This window comes from Excalfactoria chinensis, chromosome 1, assembly GCF_039878825.1.
Source record: "Excalfactoria chinensis isolate bCotChi1 chromosome 1, bCotChi1.hap2, whole genome shotgun sequence".
Classification (NCBI taxonomy): Eukaryota; Metazoa; Chordata; class Aves; order Galliformes; family Phasianidae; genus Excalfactoria; species Excalfactoria chinensis.
The window spans coordinates 32,115,179-32,139,963 of NC_092825.1; the positions used below are offsets into that span (position 1 = coordinate 32,115,179).

Here is a 24,785-nt window from a genome sequence, read left to right on the forward strand (position 1 = left end):
GGTGCTGGGCCAAAACCTGTGGCTGAGAGATTGCCAGGTTTGATGTCAGGCGTATTTATTTCCCTTAGCATCAGTTGGGTTTTGCTAGCTGTTTACCCGGGCTAAGGGGTAACTTCAGAGGATTTGTGGGACCAGTTCTGAAAGCAGTGTTTGGTCTCTAAGTTATTGATGGAAGTAGTTGGCAGTGATGGCAGCAAGTGCTGGAGCAGCTGGAAGGTAATTGCCCACTTCTCCCTGTATGGCCAAAGAAGCTGGATTCCATCGGCTGGTTACAAAACAAAGCGCACTTTCATACATAGATGGAAAAAAAAATAAAAATAAAAAAAATCAGAGTTTTTCTTGTTTGGTTGAAACAAATCCATCTCAAATCTCTGTAAGCCTTTACTAAGGTATTTCTATCCCACAAGTTTCTCTCCTACAAGTCAGACAGACTTGTCAGGCTAACTCCTCCTCAGCATTTCTTTGCAGCTGAGTGGTCTCCTATGGATGGACTTTGAATGAGCAATTACTATGGTGGATCTCAGGTATCATAGATCTATAAAGACTTCTCAGTGCCACTGTACAACAGGATTACTGTCTTTACTTCATTTACAATACTTTTTTCTGAGGCAGACTTTGGTTTGCTGCTTTGCTGCGATTGTACAAGCCAGTCTCAGATTTGTGATAGAGCCCAGCTTGTTTTGTGTTAACAGTAAGTTTATTTTGACTTTAGGAAAGCTTTCAACACAGTTTCTACTGAGGTCTCCAAAGAAAAAGTGAGAAAGTGAAACTGATGTTAAGTGGATGGTGAGGGGTGCTGCTCCTTGCCTGGATTTTAATGGGCTGTGATCAACAGCATGAAGTCCAACTGGAGACCAGTCAGTAGTGGTGTGCCTCAGAGGTTCACACCAGGTCTCACACTGCTTAGCATCTTCATCACAGAGTACATCCTTGGCAAGTCTGCAGGTGATACATAACCCGGAAGGTTATGCTAGAGGATTGTGTTCCATTCAGAGACTTCGCCAGGCTGCAGAAATGGGCTGACGGGAACCTTGTGAAGTTCATCCAGGGAAAGCACAAATCCCTACACGAGAGGAGGAACAACCCCATGCATCATGAGCCAGCAGTGTGCCCAGGTAGCCAAGAAGGCCAATGGCATCCTGGCTTGTATCAGGAATGGTGTGGTGAGCAGGACCAGGGAAATCATCCCGCCCCTGTACTCAGCACTGGTGAGGCCTCACCTCTAGTGCTGTGTTCAGTTTTGGGCACCTCAGTACAGAAAGGATATGGAGGTACTGGAGCAGGTCCAGAGAAGGGCAACGAGGCTTGTGAAGGGCTTGGAGATGCCCTATGAGGAGAGACTGAAGGAACTGGGGCTGTTTAGTCTGAGGAAAAGGAGGCAGAGGGGAGACCTTATTGCTCTTGTCCAGTATCTGAAAGGTGCCTACAAGCGAGAGCGGGGCTGGTCTCTTCTCACTGGTGACAGGACGAGGGGAAATGGCCTCAAGTTGCACCAGGGGAGGTTTAGGTTGGATATCAGGGAAAACTTCTTTACAGAAAGGGTTGTTAAGCACTGCAATAGGCTCCCCAGGGAGGTGGTTGAGTCACCATCCCTGGATGTGTTTAAAAACCATTTGGATGTGGTGCTCAGGGACATGATTTAGTGGAGGGTTGTTAGATGGGGTAGTATGGTTGGGTTGTGGTTGGACTTGATGATCTTTAAGGTCTTTCTGAACCTGAGCAATTCTATGATTCTATGATCAGTATGCACTGGGGGCTCCCCACTACAAAACAGATGGTAGAAAAGGAGATGGGGGCGCTGATGGACAGCAAGATAACCACAAATGAGCAACATATCTGTGTGGCAAAGAAGGCCAACACCTCCCAGGCTGCATAAGGAAGAACACTACCAGCAAGTTGGGGGGTGATTTTTCTTCTCTGTTCAGTCTTGATGAGATGCCCCTGGATCACTGGGTCCAGGTCTGGGCTATCCAGTAAAAGAGAGGCATGGATGTACTGGAGGGAGTCCAGCAAAGGGGCATGAAGGAATAGATACCTGACAGAATTCTGAAGGCACATCTGCTTCTGTCTATTTTTTCTCTTTCTTCTATAAAATAAGTGTAAAGAAAGAGGTTAATCTTCTGCAGGTTCTTCTAGAATCTGATGGGTCTCATTAGAGATCTGTAGGGCCAGTGCACAGCCAGAGGCCCCACAGGGCTGCCAGCTCACACAGACCAGCTGCCAGGATGCCACCCATGGGGAAAATGCCTCTGACCTCAATGCATGCATGCTCCCTGAACTGCTCTATACAACTGGCTAGGGTCAAATTGTCACAGATAGACCAGAGGCTTTTTGGGCATGGGTTTGAGCAATATTTTGTATGAGAAGAGCCAGTCTTTCATTACATTATTACGTGTATTTTATTGCAATCACAGTTTATAATAACCAAGATCACGAAATGTCATTCTCCGTCAACCAAACAGCAGAGAAAAAAATGTTAAGTTAACCACACATTCAGCAGCTTTTCCAAAATATGATTGATAAAGCCTATTTACATAACAGAAAATACCAATAAGACTATCTTCTCATGCCCCCAGACAGTCACTGAACTTTATACACATCATTCACTGCAAAGAACACTGTATGTTTTGTTATGGAAAGAATAAGGATTTCAATGCAGCTGACATTGCTGTTATTCTTCACTGTGCATTTTGGGTGACTGCATTTTCCACTACGTTTGGGTTGCATTATGATGCAGTAAGGAATTTGGCCACAAATAAACAGTTAAAGTTCCCTGAGCCTTAAAAAGGAAACAAACAAAGAACTAAACAGCAAACTGATACGGGTTAACAGCAAAATAAAAAATAAACAAAATAGCATGTTTTAGAAAGTGGATGAAAATGGAAGGAAAAAAAAAAGAGATAAAGAACGAACAAACCTTGATAAGCTAAATATTAAGCTGCAATAAATCAGATAATTATTTGTGATAGATTATCCTGGAAGCTCTCAAAATATTAGTTCATTTTTTCATTAAATTCTTCAGAGCAAACAGCTGTCAAGTCAGTGGGGCTAATGGATGAAGAAGGTGCAAAGGAAAACCCATAGAAAAAGAGAGGAGAGCACAAAAAAAGCTGAATAAATGTTTTGCATATACATTTATGAATGAAAAGGATGGTAAATTGCTACACCAAAGCTTTGCTTTATGAAGCTTAAGGAAATGTTTCAAACTGAAGCTTCTTGGGACTGGGGGAGAAGGAGGGAAATAGTAACCGAATGCATGAACCTGATGGTGTATCCCAGGGGTTTTGAGGTACTCAGTACTATACTGCAGAGATCCCAGCTGTGGGGATAAAACTTACTCAACCAGCCTTGGTATCAGAGGAACATGGAAAGAATCATGCCAATGTTTGCATAATGCTCCAGTGAGGACTTGGAAAGCTGAATTCTCTCCTGAAGGAGAGCAAAACACAGAGCAAAACACAGCATCCAGGGAAGACACAGCAAAGCATTTCCAGGGACCTGCCAGAGCTCACCAAGTAGAGAGTAATGACCTGGTTGGTGCTGCCCAGCTGAGTTTCTAGAGTGCTCTTGACAGTGTCTCAGACCAAAGTCCCCAAAAGTTGTAATGAGATAAGGAGGTCCTCTGGTAGGTTTGTAACTGGTGACAGTTGGCCAGTTCTAGAAATGGTCCATGAGTCATCAGCTCTTGTAGTGAAAAGAGTTGACCAAGGCATTTCCAAGAGAGCTGTGCTGTTCAAAATACGGATAACAATTGTAGAAGAGGGGATTTATAATGAGTTTGCAAAGTTTCCTAATATTGGGCAGCTCACGGCGAAAGCTGTCTGTGAAGAGAGGATTCTTCTTCTAAAAGAGAATTCTTCTTTTAGGAAGAATTTCTTTACCGAAAGGGTGGTTAGGTACTGGAATAGGCTACCCAGGGAGGTGGTTGAATCGCCACCCCTGGATGTGTTTAAGAGCCGTTTGGATGTGGTACTCAGGGATATGATTTAGCAGAGGGTTTTTAGAGATGGGGTACTGGTTAGGCTGCGGTTGGACTTGATGATCTTCAAGGTCTTTTCCAACCTGGGTAATTCTATGATTCTATGATTAAGAAGTTATGATGATACCCAATGGCAGGCTGGTAGGATCATAGGTGAGAATAAGTGTTGAAAAACAAGAAGCAACACACACAGAGGGAAAGACAATGTGAAACATAATGAAGTACTTTAAGTCAACTAGTAGTATTACCCAGGAAGGAACACCCTGATGATTATGGCTGGTTCCTTGGCAAGATCAGTCTAGTGATCAATATGGTCAAAAAGGGAAATGGACTATGAGCATCTTTTAGGAATGCTCTAGAAAACAAAATGGAAAACATTCTTATGCCTTTACAAGCCTAGCGGGCTCACAGCTTGAATACTGAGTTTAAGTTTGAGAAGCCTTCCTTAAAAATACACAGGTGATACAGAAATCTCACTAGGGAAGATTAAGAGAAGGGTAAGAAAAAGAGTCAGAAGAACAGAGAGATCTGTAAAACAAATGACTGAGTTTGGGACACCTCAGTGTGGTGCTGGGAAGTTCTTTGGGACACCTCAGACAGATAATTGCATTCAAAGCAAACAGAAAAGCAATGTTTCACACAGCACACACAGAGTTGTACAAGGCACTTGTTTCTGTGCCCATCTCCTCCCAGTCAAGCCACAACACAGTAGATACAAAGTGCTACACCCAAACCTGCCTCCATTTTCCATGCTTAATGTTCTTCCTGTACTCCATATTTCCAACCACATGGTGGATGGCTGTGAATCAACCCGCAAGATATTGACTAGCTTTGGACATCCACTTCCCAAAACCCAACCTTTTCGAGATTAACTTAGTCATCCTGTTGTGGATCACATCCACTCCACGTTGCGTTCATTCCATAAGGCCTTGATGAATGAACCACCCAGGAGAGAGCAGTATCAGCCAGAAAACATGAGGAAGCTGATGTTAATGTTGCCTTTGTGGTATCTCTTTATGAGAAATGTTCAAAATTGTCTAAAAACTAAACTGTTCCATTAAAAAGTATAGAAGAATTACGCAGAATGGAAGAGGAGGCTCCTTGGGTGGATCAGAAAACACCATTTCTGAAAAACAGTTAGCAATGTGGGGAGGCAAATCCAAACCTCTGCACAGCACAGAGCCTTGAAGCTCGGGGTGTCCTGTTTGTTCCAGTGCCTTTCAACTGTTATGTTGTACGGCACAACAACTACTGTAAAAGTAGTGAAAATATTTTACTTCTTAAGGTTTTTTTTTGTTGTTGTTAAAAATATATTAGAATATTTATAGAAAGGACAAACAATGAAAATCTTGAAGAATGGTTTATTTAACACAGCTTTAGACTGCTGTGTAGAGAATAATTGTGTAGTTTACACATATACCACGTAAATTACTATGGAAACCAGATGTCGCTTACACGACAAGGTGCCTTGTAACTCATCTCTGCTGAGCAATAAATTCCCCTTTTACTTCTTGGCAAAACTCTGAGAAACGTTCCTGCTGTTTTCTATCAGCAGATACAACAGATGGCTGGCACATGCCTGCTTTGCTAAGTGAAGTGGGATCTCTACAGCATTACTTTGATCCCTGGTGGCATGTCTACAACACTGAGATGCAAAATACCACAGCTGAACAGAATCTAAATATTAAAGGTTTGGAGCAGCGCACTCGATACGTGAACCCCCTGTCTGAAAATCATGCTCACAGTGTGTAAACATCTTCACATTCCACATTGGAATTCTGGTACAGAGGTCTGAAAACAAAGTATTTCCTCTGTTTGGTGACATGAAACCGCAGTGAAGGTACTACTGTAAGTCCTGGGAGCGCAGGTTTATGCAATTGCCTTGACCCAATTTCCAGAACAGCCCTACTTTTATTAGGAAAATAAATGAATTGTGAGTACTACACATTTTCTAAGCTGAAAAGGATCGCTGCAATCAGTGGGTATGAATAAGATTTTTATGAAAAGTTTGGCAGTCACTCGAAAAAGAGCTTCCTTTGAAGAAATGTACGTTTTGAAATCTACCATTCTTTGTTTTCTTTTTGTTTACTGAGTAAATAAGAACGTTTGAAGGAAGCAAAGTTTTGCAACACCGCTGCCTTAAAATCTGTGGTTTATTAGCTTTCCTTGGGACAGGGAAACAAAACTCCTGGCATCGTTGGGGTTCCATTTGATCTTCATGGTCAGGCTGTGCCTCAGTAAAATAAGGTAATTTCAGAGATGTTGTGGCGCTATTTGGATTTGATGATCACATTGCTGAGAACAGCCCCAGCCTTCAAGAGCTGGAATTACCTAACTTCCCCAAGGTCCATTTCAAAATACAGAAATGCCGAAGAACATATTCATAGAATCATAGAATGGGTTGAAAAGGACCACAATGATCATCTAGTTTCAACCCCCTGCTATGTGCAGGGTCACCAACCACCAGACCAGGCTGCCCAGAGCCACACCCAGCCTGGCCTTGAATGCCTGCAGGGATGGGGCATCCACAGCCTCCTTGGGCAACCTGTTCCAGTGCATCACCACCCTCTGAGTGAAAAACTTCCTCTTAACATCTAACCTAAACCTCCCCTATCTTAGTATAAAACCATTCCTCCTTGTCCTATCACGTTCCACTCTTGTAAACAGCTGTTCCTGCTCCTGTTTATACACTCCCTTTAAGTACTGGAAGGCCACAATGAGGTCTCCCCGGAGATACTGATGATATCTACCATCTCTCCCTAAGAGGTGGGCATCTTTACTCTGCTCATTGCTTGCTCATTGCTATCAGTAACAGCTTTAACTCTTTATAATACACAAGTTTTCCACTTAAGTGTAAAGAAGACAGTTCTAATCCAGCCCTGAACATGTCACATCGAACATACATTTTTGAACTGGAATATGGACATTTACAGCAGTGCAAGACAGATGAGTAGTGTCACTCTCTGAGTTGGATCATTTACCAACCTACAATCTACATTCCTATTTATCCCAGGAGCAGGAAGGTGCAACTTGCCCATGGGACATTTACACCTGCCTTGCACAAGTGCAGTCAGGGACACAAGGCAGGAGGGGCTCAGCCCCACACAGCTGGAGCAGCCACTGCTGGCTGCCGCCCACCTGCCCCTGAATTGTTGGCATCAGGGCTGGGAACTGGGTCATGGCATAGACATAACTGCTTTTTATTTTTCACTGTGAGGGCAGTGAGGCGCTAGCACAGGCTGCACAGAGAAGCTTTGGATGCCCCATTCCTGGTGGTGTTCAAGGCCAGGTTGGATGGGGCCCTGGGCAGCCTGAGCTGGTGGGTGACAACACTGACCATGGCAGGGAGTTGGAACTGGGTGTGCTTTAAGGTCCCTTCTGACCAGGGACATTCTATGATTCCTGTATGCACTCAGAAGTCTGCTATCTGCAGACCCAAAAGGGCTCTGGGTATTGATAGAGGATGTAGCATATACAAGGGCTGCTCTGAAAGAAATGCCTCCTATTTTACTACGTTGGCCCATTATGCCAGAAGTGGATATTGGTGGTACTGCAGTAGAGACTGAACCTTCCCACCAATATCCCGTTCCATTCTGTTGCTGTGACAAATGACAGCAGAGGGGGCACTCTGACACAATGGCATCTGACATGGAAATGTGGGTGAAGCAAAGGTGTGGCACTGAATTCTTCCATGCAGAAAAAAATGGCCCCCACTGACATTCATTGACTCTTGCTGAACGTTCATGGAGGCCAAACAGTGGATGTGAGCACAGTGAGGCAGTGGGTGATGTGTTTCAGCAGTGACTACAGCAACTGTGGAGCACATCTGCTGGTGCCGATTTTTATGAGCATGGCATGCAGGCACTTGCTCATCTCTGGCAAAAAACGTACAGCTAATGGTGGTGACTGTGTTGAAAAGCAATGTTCTGAAGCTGAGAGTTTGCTCTATCAAATAGTGTTATTGTGCTCTTTGTACCTGCTGCAGTTTCTACGGAAATCAATAGGAGGCATTACTTTTGGAATGAACTACTGTTGCCAGCCCCAAAAGCCTGGGAGTTCTACAGAGGCATCTTCAAATCTCCCATGGCATACAGCATGGAGAGGTCAGTAGGACACAAGACACAGGACTCCCAGAAGTAAAGGTTTCAGCTTTATCAAACAGAGACAACTGTATGCCAGGAAAGGACTGCTTTGCAGGAAGCACTGTAGCACTTCAGTACCTTGCATGCCTTCATTCTGTCAAAGACTACTTCTGTTTTTGCTTTTTCTTTCCCTTCCTGCCCTCTCCTCACCTTGTCTTCTCCTCCCATCCTTTCCCAGACCCCAGACAGAAGTGTTCCACCAGAATAAAGGTGGCACTTTCCTGAATGCTGGGGAACATCTGAGTACCTTTATATTTAAAAACTAAACAACACTGAGATAAAACCTGTTAGCACCTTCAGTCTCATTTCTTCTCTTTAAGAAATACTGGAAATTCTGGAGAAATTATATTCTCTTTGCCATAAGTAATTGCTATCCTGTTCTACTTGCAACACTGCTGTGGGCACTTTCCAACTAAGATGCATAGAACCGGTACGTTGATGAGTGCTTTTGTCCTACGAGCTGCAAAAACACTCATGTTTTCTCTTGACCCTTCTCATCAGGTACAGGTTCAGGTGGCATGGGGGCAATGATGATCTGCTTTCCATGGAGGATAAGGAGAACTGCAGGTAACAGGCAACTCTACTTGAGTGTCTCTAAGAGACTGCAAAATCCAACAGGTTTGTGCTGCCAAAAAGTAGGTCTTTTGTCTGGGATGTGAAGTCCATCCCTTTCTAACCCAGCTCCTCAAACACTCACAGGCTGGAGCTCCTTCCCTAGATCAGTCTGAAATCCTTCATCTGCAGAGGTGTTTAAATACCCACGGCCTTAGGACTGGAGTGCCAAAGTTTGTAGTGAGTATACACACAAATAGACTTGTAAAAATGGGATTATAAACTCTGCAATGCAAAGTCTCTCACTTTTAACACTTCTTGGATCCATAAATATCCACAAGACATCATGTTGTTGCAGGAATGGAGTTGTCTGTGATGTTACTTTAACCACACACATGTTTACTTGCTGACTATCTGTGGTCTCACATGAACGCCTTAATTCAGCAAAGGAGGGTTGGTTGATCAGCTTTGCCACAGCTCAGAGAGGTTTCTCCCCACAGGCTGCATAAGGAGAACACATCTCTGTGCTGTCTCTCAACCCACGACCCTTGGCAGTGAGGGCAGTGCCATATCTCTCCCTCACAGGCTATCTGCAGGTGGCCCAATGTGGAACAGAGTGCAGGAAGGGAGAGGAGGGATGGTGTCAGCCTTGCATCGCAACCTCCTTCCTCAAAAGAGGTATTTTTCTCATGACTGATAGAAGCAGGAAGCATAATCCTGACATGCACAGATAATTTCTGTGCTCTAAATCTCAGACCCTGAGGTGCAAACTTGCTCTTTCTGCAGAGCCAGGCGGAGCTCCGACAACTCCGAGCAATTCCCTCAACCTTAGAGATGCCACTCCATGCTTCCCTCCCTTCCAGAGCCCCCAGCCAAATCCCAAGGGCCTCACACAACATGGCAGAGCCCAGCAGGTCTGTCACCAGGAAGGGTGCGTTCACACAGCCAGAAACAGCCATGGTGGTGAAGCTGCCTTAGGCTGAATCACACACTCAGGCGTCACTGACTGTTTGAAGATATATCTAGTTTCATCTTTATCCAGCTCTAATAGACGATATGTAATAAAATATAACATCAGCGTTCGACCTTGTAAAAACGAATCATTATACCCACGAGATTTTCTGTACCCATGCTAACCCAGGCTCACGTTGCAGCTTTATACGAGGGCTGCCAGCAGCCCAACTACCTGCGTGTGCTCATGCAAACACGTCGCTCGCCCCTCTCTGCTTCAACAAAAGAATCCGCACGGAGATGCGTGGCTCTAACCATACAATTTCGCGATGCAAACTGGCAGAGAGAGGGTTCCCTCTGCTTACCGGCACCCCCGGCTCGTTGCGCACCGTGAGCGAGTGGAGAGCGGCGGACGAGCCGCGCTGAGCGCCCGCACGCCGACGGAAGGTGCCCACACCCGCCCCGCCGGTACAGCCGCTCCGGGGCCGTCCCCGCTTCTCAGCGCCCCGTCGGGCCGCACCGCCCGGCTCCGGGCTCTTCTCTGGAGGTGCCCCCGCCCGCACCTACCCGTCCCGTAGCCTGCCAGCTGAAGTTCATGGCGTGGATGCTGACGGGGATGGCCGGCATCCTCTGCTGAGCTTTCCTGAAGTCGTGAGTGAACGGGGCCATCTTCCCCTCGGACACGATCAGGATGTCCTCCTCGAAGCCTGCGGAGGGCAGAGGGTGCGATGCGCGGCGCCGCACGGCCGCGGGTGCCTCACCGCCCTCCTTCCCCTCCCTCCCTCCCTCCCGCCGGCTTACCGATGAGGACTCGGGCTTGCTGCGCGTCGATCCACAGGTACAGCGTGTCGGGCTGCCGCGCCGCGGCCCGCACCCCGCACAGGCTGAGCGCCCCGCACAGCAGCGCCGCGCACAGCCGCCCCGCCGTGGCCATGCTCTGCGCCCGCCGCTGCCGTCCCGCTCCCGGCCCCGCTCCGCCGCCCTCTGCCGCTGCGCGCCGCCACCCGCGGGCGGGCGGGGACGGGCGGGGCGGGGCGGGGCGGGGACCTCGCCCGGGGGAGCGCTCCGAATGTATTCTTTCCTAAGGAAGTTTTCTGCTCGTTTGTTAGTTTGCTTGTTCTCTCGCAGCTGAAGCCAACCGGGATGGATAAAGTCTGAATGAATCCCTGAGTGTCCCCTCGTGGCCCGACCGCTCGCACAAGTGGAAACGGTGGTGGCCGAGTCCTTATATCAGTTCTGTTTGGTTTTATTTCAGCCGAGCTGTTAACAACGATTCCCTTCAGGACCCGCGGCTCAGCACACGAGAAACACACACGTTTCCCTAAGGCGTGCACGCATCAGAGAATCACAGAATCGCAGAATGGCCCGAGTTGGAAGGGACCTCAAGGATCATGAATCTCCAACATCCCCGCCACAGGCAGGGCCACCAACCTCCACATTTGATACTGGACCAGGCTGCCCAGGGCCCCCTCCAACCTGGCCTTGAACACCTCCAGGGACCGGGCATCCACAGCCTCTCTGGGCATCCTGTGCCAGCACGCACACATGCGTACACAAACGCTCACCCAGGGTTAAGAGAGCACCGCTCCCGATCGCAGCGCCACCCCCGCGCCCCCACCGCCCCTCTCTCCCGAATGACCGCCCCCGGTTCCCGGCGGCTCCCGTGACGAGGCTGCCCCCTGGCGGCCGCCATCCCCTGACGGGACGCTCCTTCGCGGCCCCCCCGACGGTCTCTCCGCGGCCGTCCTTCCGAGCGGCGGCGCAACAACACTTGGATGGAACACATTCTCAGCTACTGTTTTTCAACGCAGTCGCCACCATAGCTGTGCGTTTTCACCAGCTATGGACACGGGCCTGCATGCAGCGGTCGCAAACATCCGCCCCAAAAGACAGAACGCAGCACTTTACCCACTGAGGAACTGCATCTAGAACATGGGGAATTCACAAGTGGCCACTCCATGGACTGTTGTTTTGACTCAGGTTCAAAGTGGTGACACCGCATCTTGTCACCAGTAATGATGTGATCCAGGAAACTCACCTTCAGCCTCATACTGGTCAATAGTTCTGATATACATACATAACGGGTTCTTTATCACACAATCATAGAATCCGAATCATAGAATCACAGAATTACCTGGGTTGAAAAGGACCACAATGATTATCCAGTTTCAACTCCCCTGCTATGTGCAGGGTCACCAACCACCAGACCAGGCTGCCCAGAGCCACATCCAGCCTGGCCTTGAATGCCTCCAGGGATGGGGCATCCACAGCCTCCTTGGGCAATCTGATCCAGTGTGCAAAATATTATGTTCCTATATGAGCATTAATGGGACCCATCTGGTGCAAATTTTGCCACCATCATTTCCAATGCATTGACGCTGATATTCAGCTCCATACACCTGACTGAGATGCTCTTCATTTCACGGTATGACAGCTGTCCATGGCTGACTGGAATATGGCATGTCTTTCACATTGCTGTCCTATTCCATACTGCTTGCAGTACAGCATTCCGTTTTCTGTTCTGCTTCTTTTCCTGTTGCATTCGTGTCACACTCATTACAGAGCATGGCACTGACAAAGCCTTTGGGTGGCCCTGTGAGGAGCCAGGACTTGGTGATCCTTAAGGGTCCCTTCCACCTTGGGGTACTGATTCAGTGGCTCAATGATTCTGTGATTCTAGACAGCCGTGGATCAGGCTGGCTACTAAAAGGAGAGGTGTGTGTGGAGCCAGTGCCTCACCTGCTGCTGGACTTAGAAACTGTATTGCAAATGAGACAGGAGCTTGCGGGAATAAAAGTGAGCATTTAATCTAGCAATTAATTGTGAGCTATTAATTGTTTCAGATTTCTCAAAACTCAGTTGGTTGGAAGTACATATTTATATATAATGAAAATTACATGCTCTGAAAACAACTGAAAAAAGGATAGTTAAGGAATAGTTGCCATTCGTTCTGCATTGGCATAATTTATTGTACCGTTCCTAGTTAAAAAATCCACAGTTAGATCAGATGGATGTGTTCAAGTTGCATTGTAGCACTGAGCTGTGAGATATTCCTGGGACTAAAAGAAAGTTCATATCAAAATATATGCATAGAAAACCACTTCCCTGAGTGTCCCAGAGCTTTGGCATGTATGGGTTTGTGTAGTGCCTCTCTGTGGGCACAGCAGATGCTGGATTTCCATGTGTTTTGATGGAGAAGTGCAGGTCTCAGGGAGTATCTCATGGCAAGTTAGTGCAGTGGAAGAAAAGAGACATCCTCTGTGCTGTCTGTGTGAGGAGATGCAGTCTGTTCTCACACACTGTTACACATCAGAAGCATTACTTTACTAGGAGAGTGGTGAGGTCCTGGAACAGGCTGCCCAGGGAGGTTGTGGATGCCCCATCCCTGGAGGTGTTCAAGGCCAGGTTGGATGGGGCCTTGGGCAGCCTGATCTAGTAAGTGTGGATGTTTGGTGACCCTGCCAGGCAGGGGGGTTGGAACTTCATGATCCTTGAGGTCCCTTCCAACCCAGATCATTCTGTGATTACATGGAGAAGAGACCACAGAGAGATCCCCAAATGCAGGTGAAACTCCAAAGACTATACTTCTCCAATTGAAATCAGAGTTCATCATGAGATTCAAACTTCAGCAGTCCAGTCTATGTTAGATTCAGGACCCTGTGAGGCTGCAAGTAATGTTAATTTTCCTATTTCTTCATCAACTCACTCTCTTCTAGCTCTTTTCTGACTGCCTCTGTTACTTCAATCCATCTGGGTTTAACAGCCTCCTTCAGTCCTGCAGAGGGTACTGCAGAGAAAGTCAGATGATCATGGCAAAATGAAAAATAAAAGGGGAGAGAGGGAGAAGAGCAGATACGAGGAAGTTTCTACTTTAGCAGTGGCAAAGAACATGGAGTGCAGACAGTGATACATAGAATCGTAGAATGGCTTAGGTTGGAAAGGACCTTAAAGCCCACCCAGTTTCATCCCCACTGCCGTGAGCTGATTGCCACCCAGGTCCCCATCCAACCTGGCCTTGAGTGCCACCAGGGATGGGTCACCCACAGCTTCTCTGTGCAGCTGTGCCACAGCTTCACCATCCTCTGAGTAAAGAATTTCTTCCTAACATCTAACCAAATCCTTCTTTTGCAAAACTATTATTGTATTGTACTACAGTGGAAAAGAAGCCTGTTTTATGCAAGTTGATTTACTTACAACATCAGATTCAGAGGGTTAAATATCTACATATACTGGAGGAGGTAATGGGCAGATATGGTATCTATTGATCTCTGAAAAGGAGTGAAATATGTGAGAGCTGTGTGATTTGTGGCTGAATGCGGCTGCCCAAAGGGCTCCAATGCTTGTCTCATACACAAGAGAGTAAAAGCTCAGCTTTTGCAGCCCTGAAATCAAGCAAGTTTCACTGGTCTGTGACTTGCTTAGCAAGAAGGCTTTATTTGCTTGCAAAGCCAAGGTTAAATCTAATCACATTGTTAACATTTCTCAGAGATAGAATCAAAAAGCATACTGAAAGTTTTTAGGAGCATTCTCAGAAAACTGTAGCCAATGTCTGAAAGGTCTGTCACCTTAATATGGCCTTGGGAGCAGAATACAATTTACATTGTCCACTTGTGATAAGGAAGGACAGACATGGGGAGGGTTACAGATGTCGCAGCCTTTAATCGTGCCTTGCATATGGTAAAGAATGCGTGAACAGCAAAGCAGGAAAAGATCACCTTAGGCCATATGTTTCCCTCTGGTGTCAAACTGCAGAAGTGAAGGAAATCATCCCCCAGATCAGGTGGTTTTCAAACCACTTTGGGTAGCACAAAGGGAAGGGCTGCACAACCCCATTCACCTCTCTGTCACACCTCACAACTTGTGCAAGGCTGCAGGGCAGCCAGGCAGCAGGGCCTTAACACAGAGCTGCAGCAGCACAGTCCAGGTGTGGGGGTGCCATCCACCATCCAAGCCTCAGTGAAGGCAGTGGTAAAGCCAGCATTGCCAAATGGCAGCCCTGACTGTCTCACTGCTCGTCCTGTTGACACAGGATGCAGGTGCTGCTGAAACCACATCCCAGGCACCTCCCAGCTAAACCAGAGAGTGGCAGACATCAAATGTGGAGCAGGGTTGCCTGTGTCCAGGGTTTGTACATGTTTTGGGTGGTTCATATGGCAGTGGGAGAGCTGCTGATGTCTCTGCTCTTCCTTTCCTGACATGTTATTGCTATTATTATTATTTTTTTTTTCCTCTATAATTCTGCAGTGCAAAGAATCCATCTGCCTTTATCCCTGCAGCAAAACTTCTAAGCTTCCTTTGTTTTGCTGCTTTCCTCAGTGTGCATCCAGAGAGATGGGAATGTGTGACTGAGGTATCTTCAAGGAGAGGTTTTTGGGAGTTCCAGTCAAGATCCATGTGCTGAAGTAGATCTGGAGCCCACAGCAACAAGAAGAACACGGAGCTGTTGGAGAGCATCCAGAGGAGGGCCACAAAGATGAATAGAGGGCTGGAGTACCTCTCTTATCGAGAAAGACTGAAAGAGCTGGGCTTGCTTAGCTTGGAGAAAAGAAGGCTCTGGGGAGACCTCATTGAAGCTTTCCAGTACTTGAAGGTAGCCTATGAACAGAAGGGGTACCAACTCTTTACGTGGTCTGATAGGACAAGGGGGAATGGATTTAAGCTAAAACAGAGGATGTTTAGGTTTGATGTTAGGTGGAAATTCTTTACTCAAAGGGTGGTGAGGCACTGGCACAGATTGCCAAGAGAAACTGTGCCTGCCCCATAACTGGAGGTGCTCAAGACCAGACTGAGTGGGATTCTGTACAGCCTAAGACGGTAGGTGGCAACCAGCCCATGGCAGAGGCATGGAACTGCCTTCCAACATAAGCCATTCTGTGATTATGCGATACGTTGAGCTACAAACAAAGCTAGATGGAGGAAAAAATTAACACAGTGAAGTCATCTGAACCAGCAGAGAACAATGCCATGAAAATAACGAACTTATAATTAGGGCCTATTACATTCCTAACTGTGAAATATTTCTCCTCCAGCAAATTATTTTCTTCCATGGAAGTTTTAATTTCTGCTCCCTCGGCATCCAAGTATCACTCCTTGTTTTCTCTCTCATAGCATTCCTAGAATTTGCTAAGCTTAATTTCCCCCACAAGATGATATGTATCTCTCAGTGACTTTCTGCTGTAGCATTACTTGGAGAGAAGCAAGCCCAGAGGGGGTTTTCTTGTGGGAGGGAGGCACAGAGAACCAAAATATCTGTGCTGAGGGCAAAGGCTTTGCAGCCCTTTGGGAACAATGGGCAAAGAGCTGGAGAACCAAATGCCAAGGGCTTTAATCCTGACATTCAGGGAAGAAAGCCATGGGAAGAAATGCAGTGCCAGACACAGGAGGACAGGGTGTCAGCAACTTCAAAATGCACAAAAGGATCTAATCAGCAAGAGGACAGGACATGCCTGGCACTGAGCACAATAGCTGCAACACTTTTTAATCACATTAACCTTCTTCCACATTTATTCAATGACACGTCTGAAAATTATCCAACCAAAATAGAGTATTCTGAGAAAAGAATAGACTACTGAACCTCTGCAGAGGTCTGGCACTGCTTCCTGCTGAAGTCAGTGGATATAGCAAGGGAATCTGGGGCTGTAATTGCAGCAGGCAGTGAGAGCAGGTGCCTGAATGATGCATAAAGGGACCTGCACCTCTCAGAGAACTCAGCTCTGGATTTTGCACTCATTTTAATTCCTAGAGAAGCTTTGTGCAGTAGCCAAGATGCAGGAGCCTTGTTTCACTATGCAGAGAGCAAGCAAAACCCTTTTGGGGTCCAAACTACACAGGCAGCACCTGAAGTGAGCACAGCAACCTCTGAATGTATTTATTAATGTGTTAATGTTGTCTTTGCACAGCACGGTGCTGACTTGCAAAGTTCTTCTTGCACTCAGCACCCACAGTGAGGACTGTGGCTTTACCAAACAGGCTGAGCAGAGTGAGGAGTCGGGTAACTGCAGTGAAGAAACCCAGAGACTGAGTGAAAGGGATAATGGAGGATCTGGAATTTGTATGTGTTCTCAGCAGCAGATAGCAGATACAGTACTACAGCATTACCAGGTGTCAAAAGGGGAAGAAATAATGTCAAATTGCGGAGCAGCTGGAAGTTAAAACTGAATTCTGAGAGCAACAGATGAATAAAGAAAGTGTTAATATATATACCTGCCTGCAATGGTATTCAGTGACTTTTGACTTTTGGGATGAGTTTTTCAGAAAATCCTGACAACTGCAAATAGATGTAAAAGGGTCCGGACTTCCACAGTTAGCAGAAGGATGAGGGGACTCGTGCAGCCAACACAGTGTCAGTATGAATGATGTAAGATGATGCAAAAGGTGCTGAACAGTGCACAGTAAATCAGCTCCTAAGGGAAGGACCAAGGATTAATACGTCCTAAAGCATGGCTTTAATAAATGATAATTAAAATAGGAAATGCTCCAGAGAGTCAGTAAAATAAGCCACGGAAAGCAAAGATGTGTTATAAAAGAAACCCCAAACCGAATTACAAGACAATGATACGATATACATGTCAGCGTTGTGCAAAATATACGGAAGCAATTGAAGTGCTTATGGTTTGCACAGAACAATTCTGCTTCCTTCATATATTTGTTTTCTTTCACCAGATCAAAGTAGATCCAGGTGTATCTAAGAATGGACATGTGGATGTCCTTGAGCTGAGGATCCACAAAGGAGCATGGAAACTGTGCCTGTGTAAGAGATGAAATGAAGTGATTTTTATGGCCTATTGGATATTGTTTTCACTGAGATTACACAAAATTCTCAATGCCAGAGAGTTTGAAACATTTTATAAGTAATACTGAAGTGACTTTTCTAAATTTTACTTGCTAATTTACATGTGTAACACGTAGATTTAACCATCAATTCAAAGGTACCATTTTGATCAACACAGCTGGCTAAGACGCAGCTGCCTAATTGGACGCTTATGGATTGTCTGTCAAATGAATATAACAAATAGCAAATGTACACTAAGCTGAAAACATGCATGTAGGATTTTGAAAATTTGCACGCAAGTAATTAATAATGGTTATTATAATTTTTAGCTGGAAAGGTTTCCATCCTGTATCTTTCTGGATGAATTTGCAATTAATTTCAGTTAGATTTGTGATTGGAGTTTCTAGGAAGTGGTCTTCTATACATCTGAACCTGAATGTTTAGAACATCATGAGCACACTGCAAAGGGCTCACTGGAAAGCTTGCCTTGCACATCTTCGCTATGTTACTATCTGAGCTTGTCACAGAGCTAATTCATTTTTCCTGGCCACAAACCCACAATATGAGGTCTGTACTCTCATCTGTTCTCTTCTTGTCTCCTTATCTTACTTCAACTGTTACATATTTTTTGCTGTTAACAAGGCTATTTGCTCTGAAAATCGTAGTTTCATGATCTAACATAACACTTTCCCATTCAGCTCCTCCGTCTGTGCCTGTTTCAGCACATCTCTAAGGGTCTAGTTATACCTACCCATTTTGTTTCTGATTATGTTATGACAACTTTTTAAATTACATGGTTACATACTGTTGTTTTTTTTCTTCCTCTGGACTGAGTAGTCAGCTGGCATTTTATTTTTTGGCTGACTGACTCTGCAACGCAGAACATTTTCTTTTGGTACATCTTCTGTTTGTTTATACCATATAATAGCAGTTATCTTGCATTTAATTCCATAGAATTTTCAATTTTATTGTCTCTAACAAGAATACCATTCACAGTAACCAAGGCATCCAGCAAGTCAAGGACCAAGAATGGTCTGGAAAAGCACTGGAGTGGAATTGCTACTTTACTCCTCTATAACATTTTCCATCTTGGTTCTTAGAGGACTTTCACAAAGATGAATCATTATTTCTGTCTGCATGTAGGAGAAACTGAGTCACCTGAAGAGGAAGTGATTTGCCACACAGCAAGGCAGTCGAGTGCCAGGAGCAAAGTACCGGTCCCTTTGCTTTCCTTCTGGTGCCCTCATGGCATGAGCTCAGTTCACAGCTCTGTTCACAGTTCACAGCTGTCTTTCTGATCCCAGGTGAGTCACTTGGGTCCTTTACTCTGCTGACACTGGAGTGTTTGCTCAATTTAAGCCTTTTTTAAAGATTACTCATAGTACTTAAGACAAAGAAGAAATAGAAATTTGTGTGAAGTTTGCATCTTGCCCCATGTCTTAAGTTCTTTATCTGTAAAATCTGTATTAATTCTTCTCTTACCCATTCCCAGACTGATCTGACTATTTTGGATTGAGAGGGCAGAAAGTTAATTTGTTCTCACTTCTCACACTGCTCAGACCAGAACTCTCTGAACAGCCTCCACCTGTGCATTGGCCACATACAGAGGTGGTTAGTTTTTTTGTCACTGGCTCTTCGCAGGGGAGATTTGTTTGTTCCGAGCATTGTTACATAAGACAACATTTTATTTTTTATACTGTATCCACTCTTCTTTTTCCTGCAAGTTTTTCACAAATACTAATTTTATCAAGAGGAGCCTTTGCCCGCAGCTGAAGAACAGTGGTAAGTTAGAGGTGCTTCTGTCCTGTCACTCAGAGCGCGTGTTAACCTGGTTTGCTACTGGTCCCCAGATCTTCAGTTATGCAAATGCTGTTTTCCTTTTCCATAGACATCTGGAGCACAACCATTTTCAGCATGGATGAAGTCGTGTGAGGAGTGTTCAGCCCTTCACCTACTGCTCCCGATGCAGTGGAGATGGAGAGCAGTACCACAGTTTCTTTCCCCTGCCCCCTGTCTCACTCCAGCTGCACAGGGAGCTTCTCTAACCATTTCCTCTGGATTTTCTTGAACAAACAGCTCTGCACTGTCCTACAGAGCCTGCTGTGTTACACAGCAACCACTTCACTATTTGCCTTCTAACTTATTGTGTATTTTGCTATTGCTTTTCTGCTGCTCCCTCTGCTTTCTTCTATTCCTTTTACCTTCTTTCTTTTTTACACACTTTCCCATATTTCTACTGTTTTATCTTTGTTTCATTTCTATGTGGATTTTTGTGTGTGTGTGTGTGTGTTGGATTTTTTTTTTCTTTTTTGTATATCTTTATGCTTTTTCTCAGCAAAAGAAGAGATCTGTTTCGCTCCAGCCCAACTTCAGTCTTATGACGGTGAGCTGGAGATAAGGCAGAAAGCACTGGCATTACTCCTGTCTGGCTCTGCACAGGGAGAGGACTAGGGCTTTGCTGCTATGTGGATTTCCCAGAAGTAATATTGGAGCTGGTCCAACAATTTACAGTAAAAGGACTTCAGTTCTAATGCAAGTTCAATAAGGTTTTTCAGGTCACGTACAATAAGCTAAATGGCTCATCAGTTGTGTCTCTGGTCTGAAAAATTGCATAAAATCAAAATCTTTGCCAGGATGCTGCATGGTACACGCTGGACTTGAAAGACCTGGCTTTCATATGAAACTTAACATGAGCAGAAAAGGGAGATCTTTGGCCTGTAGTGACCATGCAGAGTTAAGAACAAAAGGGCCCATAACTGGAGGGGTCAGGCATTCAGATGCTGGGCATCCTTACCTTCATTCTCCAACCAAGACACTCACTGGTCCTCTGTGCCACACGGAGCCCAAGCACTAGGCCAACAGAGCAGGCATATAGAGTTCAGCAGTGCAAAGGAGAAATGTGGCCTACTCTTGGGCCAGCTGCCATGTCATAACCCAGAAGCTGAAGGGTAAGCAGAAACAAAGGAAAGCCTCCAATGCGCCATTCTCATAGATGGGAGTCGAGTGCAGTGATGTTGTCTATGCATAGCAGACAACTGGAGTGTTCAGTGCATGCTGGAGGCTCCCATGATGTGACACAAGAGCTTTGTTTCAGGTAAAACCAAGCTGCCTTTAGAGTGGAGATGTGGATAGCTTACCCATAAGCCAAAACCAGCTGTTGTGAGCACTCCCTAAAGTCTTATAAATACAGCATGTATTTGGAGTAGTTATGGTAGTTCTTAGAGCCAGTGGGACTTCACTCACCTTGCCTGTGAGTCATTCTTAAGGAAGTTCCTTCTCCTTCTATTGGAAATTTTCCATGTGGAATTATTGACAGAGAAAATTGCACAGCTTAAGGAAATCTAAATACGCAAGGCCCACGCCACTGTGAGCTAGCAGCAAAAGAATTGATTCAGTACTCAATAAAAAGCTGAAAGCAGGAGAGACTGATATGTTTGTGGCAGTTTGTGCTGCTGAGATGAAAAGAGGTTCTGTAGAAACGTGGGTTTTGTTAAAGACTGCTGGCTTCCTGCCTGTATATCTTGCATGCAGTTCTGATGAGAGGTCATGGAGGCAAATGTGTATTCTAGAGATAGGGAATAAGTTCTCCTGTGTTTTTATGGGTACAAGAGAGCAATTAAACTGGCAGAAGCCTTTACCTGCAGTAGTGCTAATAGTTATTTAGAACACAATGAATTTAGTGCTTTGCTTATTTATTGAACAAAGGGAAATCTGAGCCTTTTGCACAATAAATGCATTACACAATTAGCCTTAAAATGAAAACGTAAAAAGTAAAGTTCATTCATTCTATTCCATGAATGATGGGTCTTCTTTTAAAGGTTATTAAATGAATGAAATAGACATAAGTTTTCAAGACATTAGCATTGGATCAAAGTCAGAGATGGAAATGTAAATAGTGAGCTCTTAGTGGCTATGACTGCTCCACTCTTTACATTGCTGCCAAACACCATCAGAGTCCCAGGCTAAAGTGCCGTGCCTGCCCCTACATTAAAAGATGTTCAGGACATCATCAAAATATCACCTCAGGTTTATTCAACATATCTGCATCCCACAAGGTTCTGAGAGAGCAAGAAAGGTACAAGAGTGTAGGTAACAAGGCATCTCTAATCATTTAGTGTTCTGTCAATTTCAGGGTGATGGGATCCCTTCCCAGTATCCTCCAGTGGTTAAGGATGCCTCCCTAGCTTTTATGTTTCACAGAATGGCCTGTGTTAGAAGGAACTTCAAGGATCATGAATCTCCAACCCCCCTGCTACAGGCAGGGCAATCAGCCTCCAGATCTAATACTAGACCAGGCTGCCCAGGGCCCCACCTAACCTGGCCTTGAGCATCTCCAGGGATGGGGCATCCACAGCCTCTCTGGGCAGCTGTGCCAGCACCTCACCACTCCCCAAGCCTTAAAAGCAAGCTTTTGCAAGAAGTACTCAACAGAAGGAAAGCAAATGCTCACATACATGTGAAAAAAATAACTGCTGATTCTGGGCCACAAATATGTGTTTCATATTAGCAGAGCTTCTATATGCTAAGAGAAGCCAAACAATACAAAAATACTCCGTCTGATCACCAAGATCAGCTTCATTTTTTCCTTTTCAAATTTAACTGGAATACTCGGGAGATTATCCACTGCAATGATTTAAAGAATGAATGGCACAACCCATTAGTCATCCACTTTAAATGTATATTACTGCATCCACTAGTCTTCTGGCAATGATTACTTTGAGACATAAGACAACAGGGCAAGAAAGCTTTAGGGGCCAGCAGCTGATTGACATTTTTGTACTGCGAGAGATTTATTCTTTCTCTGTGAATAGCTTTGAGGTGTCTTATGATAGTTGGTGTTCTTTAACCTCAGTTTCTGGGAAGCTGGGCAGCCTGAATGCTCAGGCTTACAAATGAAGATTGTTCCCTTTTAGAGACGAGAGGTGCACAGTCATAGCAAGTTATCACACACTCTGTGGAAGCTGAGCTGCTATGAAAGTTGTAGGTGAGAATTGCAGTGTGGAGACAAGCGGCCTCTTTCTGAGATGAAGATATCTAACACGCTGTGCTCACACAGAGCAAGCAGCCCATCACCAAGTGGCAAGTAGGAGCATTAGACTCTTTGTGGGTGCCCATGTCTTACCCACAAACCAGCAGCAATTCAAAGGCAAGCGATGGCACAGGTCTTCTGATCATTAGTAGGGTGCCCTCAGGAAACAAAAGCATATCAGCAAAAGATGTATCAGCAAAACACAACGTTGCCTTAAAAGACACACTAAGAAAGGTAAACTGTCATTCAGAGAGTCTGAATGCTTACAAAAATTCATAGACATCACACCAAATCAGGAAAGAGAGATAAAAGCAGTATTAAGATGCTACTTCAAATCCCTTGTCCAATGAGGTTGGTGGGAACACAATTGCTGACTTGCACAAGAACACAATTTCACCAGATAGAAGAACCAGACCTTTCAAAGATTATCTTTGTTTGGTATCTGCGCTGAAAAATCTACTACCTGGAGATACTGATAGAAATCTATAGTAAGAAACAAACACGGAGATCCGGGATTGGTAGTATCCCTTCTTCAGTATCAACCAGAAGACATACTTTTGAAACATTTCAGAATGTTCTGGCACACATTTCAGAGCATGGAATGGAATATACAGGCTTTTCAGTCAGCTGTTCTATGTATATGCACTACATATTCCTGCAGGGAGGTAATTGATTTGTTGATAATTTATAGTATTTCCTGCCTTCCTGCTGCCAAGTAAACAGGTTTACAAACTAATTAATGACTTCACTGTTATAAAGAGCTGGAACATCTGAGTAGTATTAGTAAAATCAAGGGATCTACACTAGGACAGCACACACTCGTTTCATAAAAGGAGGGTGTCAGTGTGTAGCCAGGAGTGCACTTGTCCCACTGTTATCAGACCTGGGACTGAGGTGCTTTGGGCAGTGCCATAGTTAGCAGGAGGTAAGTACTGAGTGTGGGGGCATATTCAGCAGTGTAGCACAAAGGGCTGCTGGAAGGCTTGGGCTGCTCACACTGAAGAGAAGGGGTGGAATGTTGGAGGCATTTCTCGTGGCATTTGGAATATCAGCTAGTTTCAGGTGGGGAAAGAAGTCGGTGGGTGCATTTATGTTCATGGTTTAATGTTGAGTAGAGTTGATGTTGAGTGTAATCTTCAGTACACACAGAGCTCAGAGTGTTGCTCCAAAGCACAGCTGTTGCATGTGGGATGGTTTCCCTGCACTTGGAATGCAGCAGCACCAACAGAGTAGCCCAGTGACAGACCCCGCAGCTTCAGAAAAGTTCTGTTAAAGGAAGCTGAGATCAGATGGTTGGCCCTGTGCTTCCAGGTGTGGCTGGTCAGAAATGAAGGGTGGAGTACAGCAGTTAATCATCACAATTCATCATCATTACGAAGGATGGTTTCATGATACTCTTCTAGCTCTGCAGCCTGGCTCAGCTTTCAGCACATAGCTACAGCACAGTCATCTGAATTCCTGCTCTGCAAACGTTCCTCCACAACTGAGGTTAGCAGCTTCAGTTCTCACATTAGCAGGCCACATCCCTCACTGCAGCAGACCGAGAGTGGGAAACTTACAACTGCTCTTACCACCAGATCCTGCTTCTGGACTATTGTGTGTGCATTGCTGCAAGGGCAATTATAGTCAGACTGAAATGGAAACAGGGCTGCATTTATGGTGTGCTCGTGGGTGGATAGGCCAAGAGTTTGTCATTTGGGGTGGTCAGACAAAGGCACACGGGTCAGAAGGCGACTTCGCAGTCTCTACATGAGGCCTATATGCGAAAGGTCAACCAGGAGGGCTGGCACATGCCCCACGCTGAGAAATGCCAGTTGGCAAAATTATTCTGACAAACACACGTTGATGTATGTTGTTAGTTTTCACGGTTCTATATTTGAGATGGTGTGTTTTCCTACAGAAAACAGCATCTCCAGGCAATGGTATGTCTCAGAAGGGTGATGCTCAGGGCACATCTTCCAGGAGCGCCCATCGAGGAGCATATCACAGCAACATCTCACAGCGCTGCCCGTCTTCCCACCAGAGCTCAGATAGGGGTGAGGAGCGGGTGGGTGGCAAGGAGCAGCCGGCTCACACCGGGCGTGCAGGTGGGATCTGGGTGTATTCAGGTAGTGACTGGAAAGCGGCGTTAGCAGACGATTAGCGCCCGATCTGAGCGAAATGCGCGGCAGCCTCGCCCTGCGGCGCCTTTCAGGGGTCCCTCCTGCAGCCCGACCAGCGTCTGCCTCCGATCTTCTCCCACAGCGGCCGCTGACGGGAACCGGCTTCCCCGTTCCCCTGCCCCGGGTGCGGCGCAGGGCGGGCAGGGCAGGGCAGGGCGGCTCGCGGAGCGCCGGAGACGCCGCCGGGCCCGGGCCGGGG

At 45.8% G+C, this 24,785-nt stretch overlaps 1 protein-coding gene across 1 annotated transcript in view; it reads right to left on the reverse strand.

The window, feature by feature from the left end:
• Positions 1-10,609, reverse strand: part of WIF1 (WNT inhibitory factor 1) — a 42,071-nt gene extending 31,462 nt beyond the window's left edge. Inside the window, exons 1-2 of the mRNA XM_072349219.1 lie at positions 10,426-10,609; positions 10,192-10,331 (exon numbers count right to left, since the gene is read on the reverse strand). Of these exons, the coding sequence (XP_072205320.1) occupies positions 10,192-10,331; positions 10,426-10,558 (273 nt within the window). The 5' untranslated portion in view covers positions 10,559-10,609. The remainder of the gene's footprint in view (positions 1-10,191; positions 10,332-10,425) is intronic.
• Between the last annotated feature and the right edge of the window lie 14,176 nt (positions 10,610-24,785).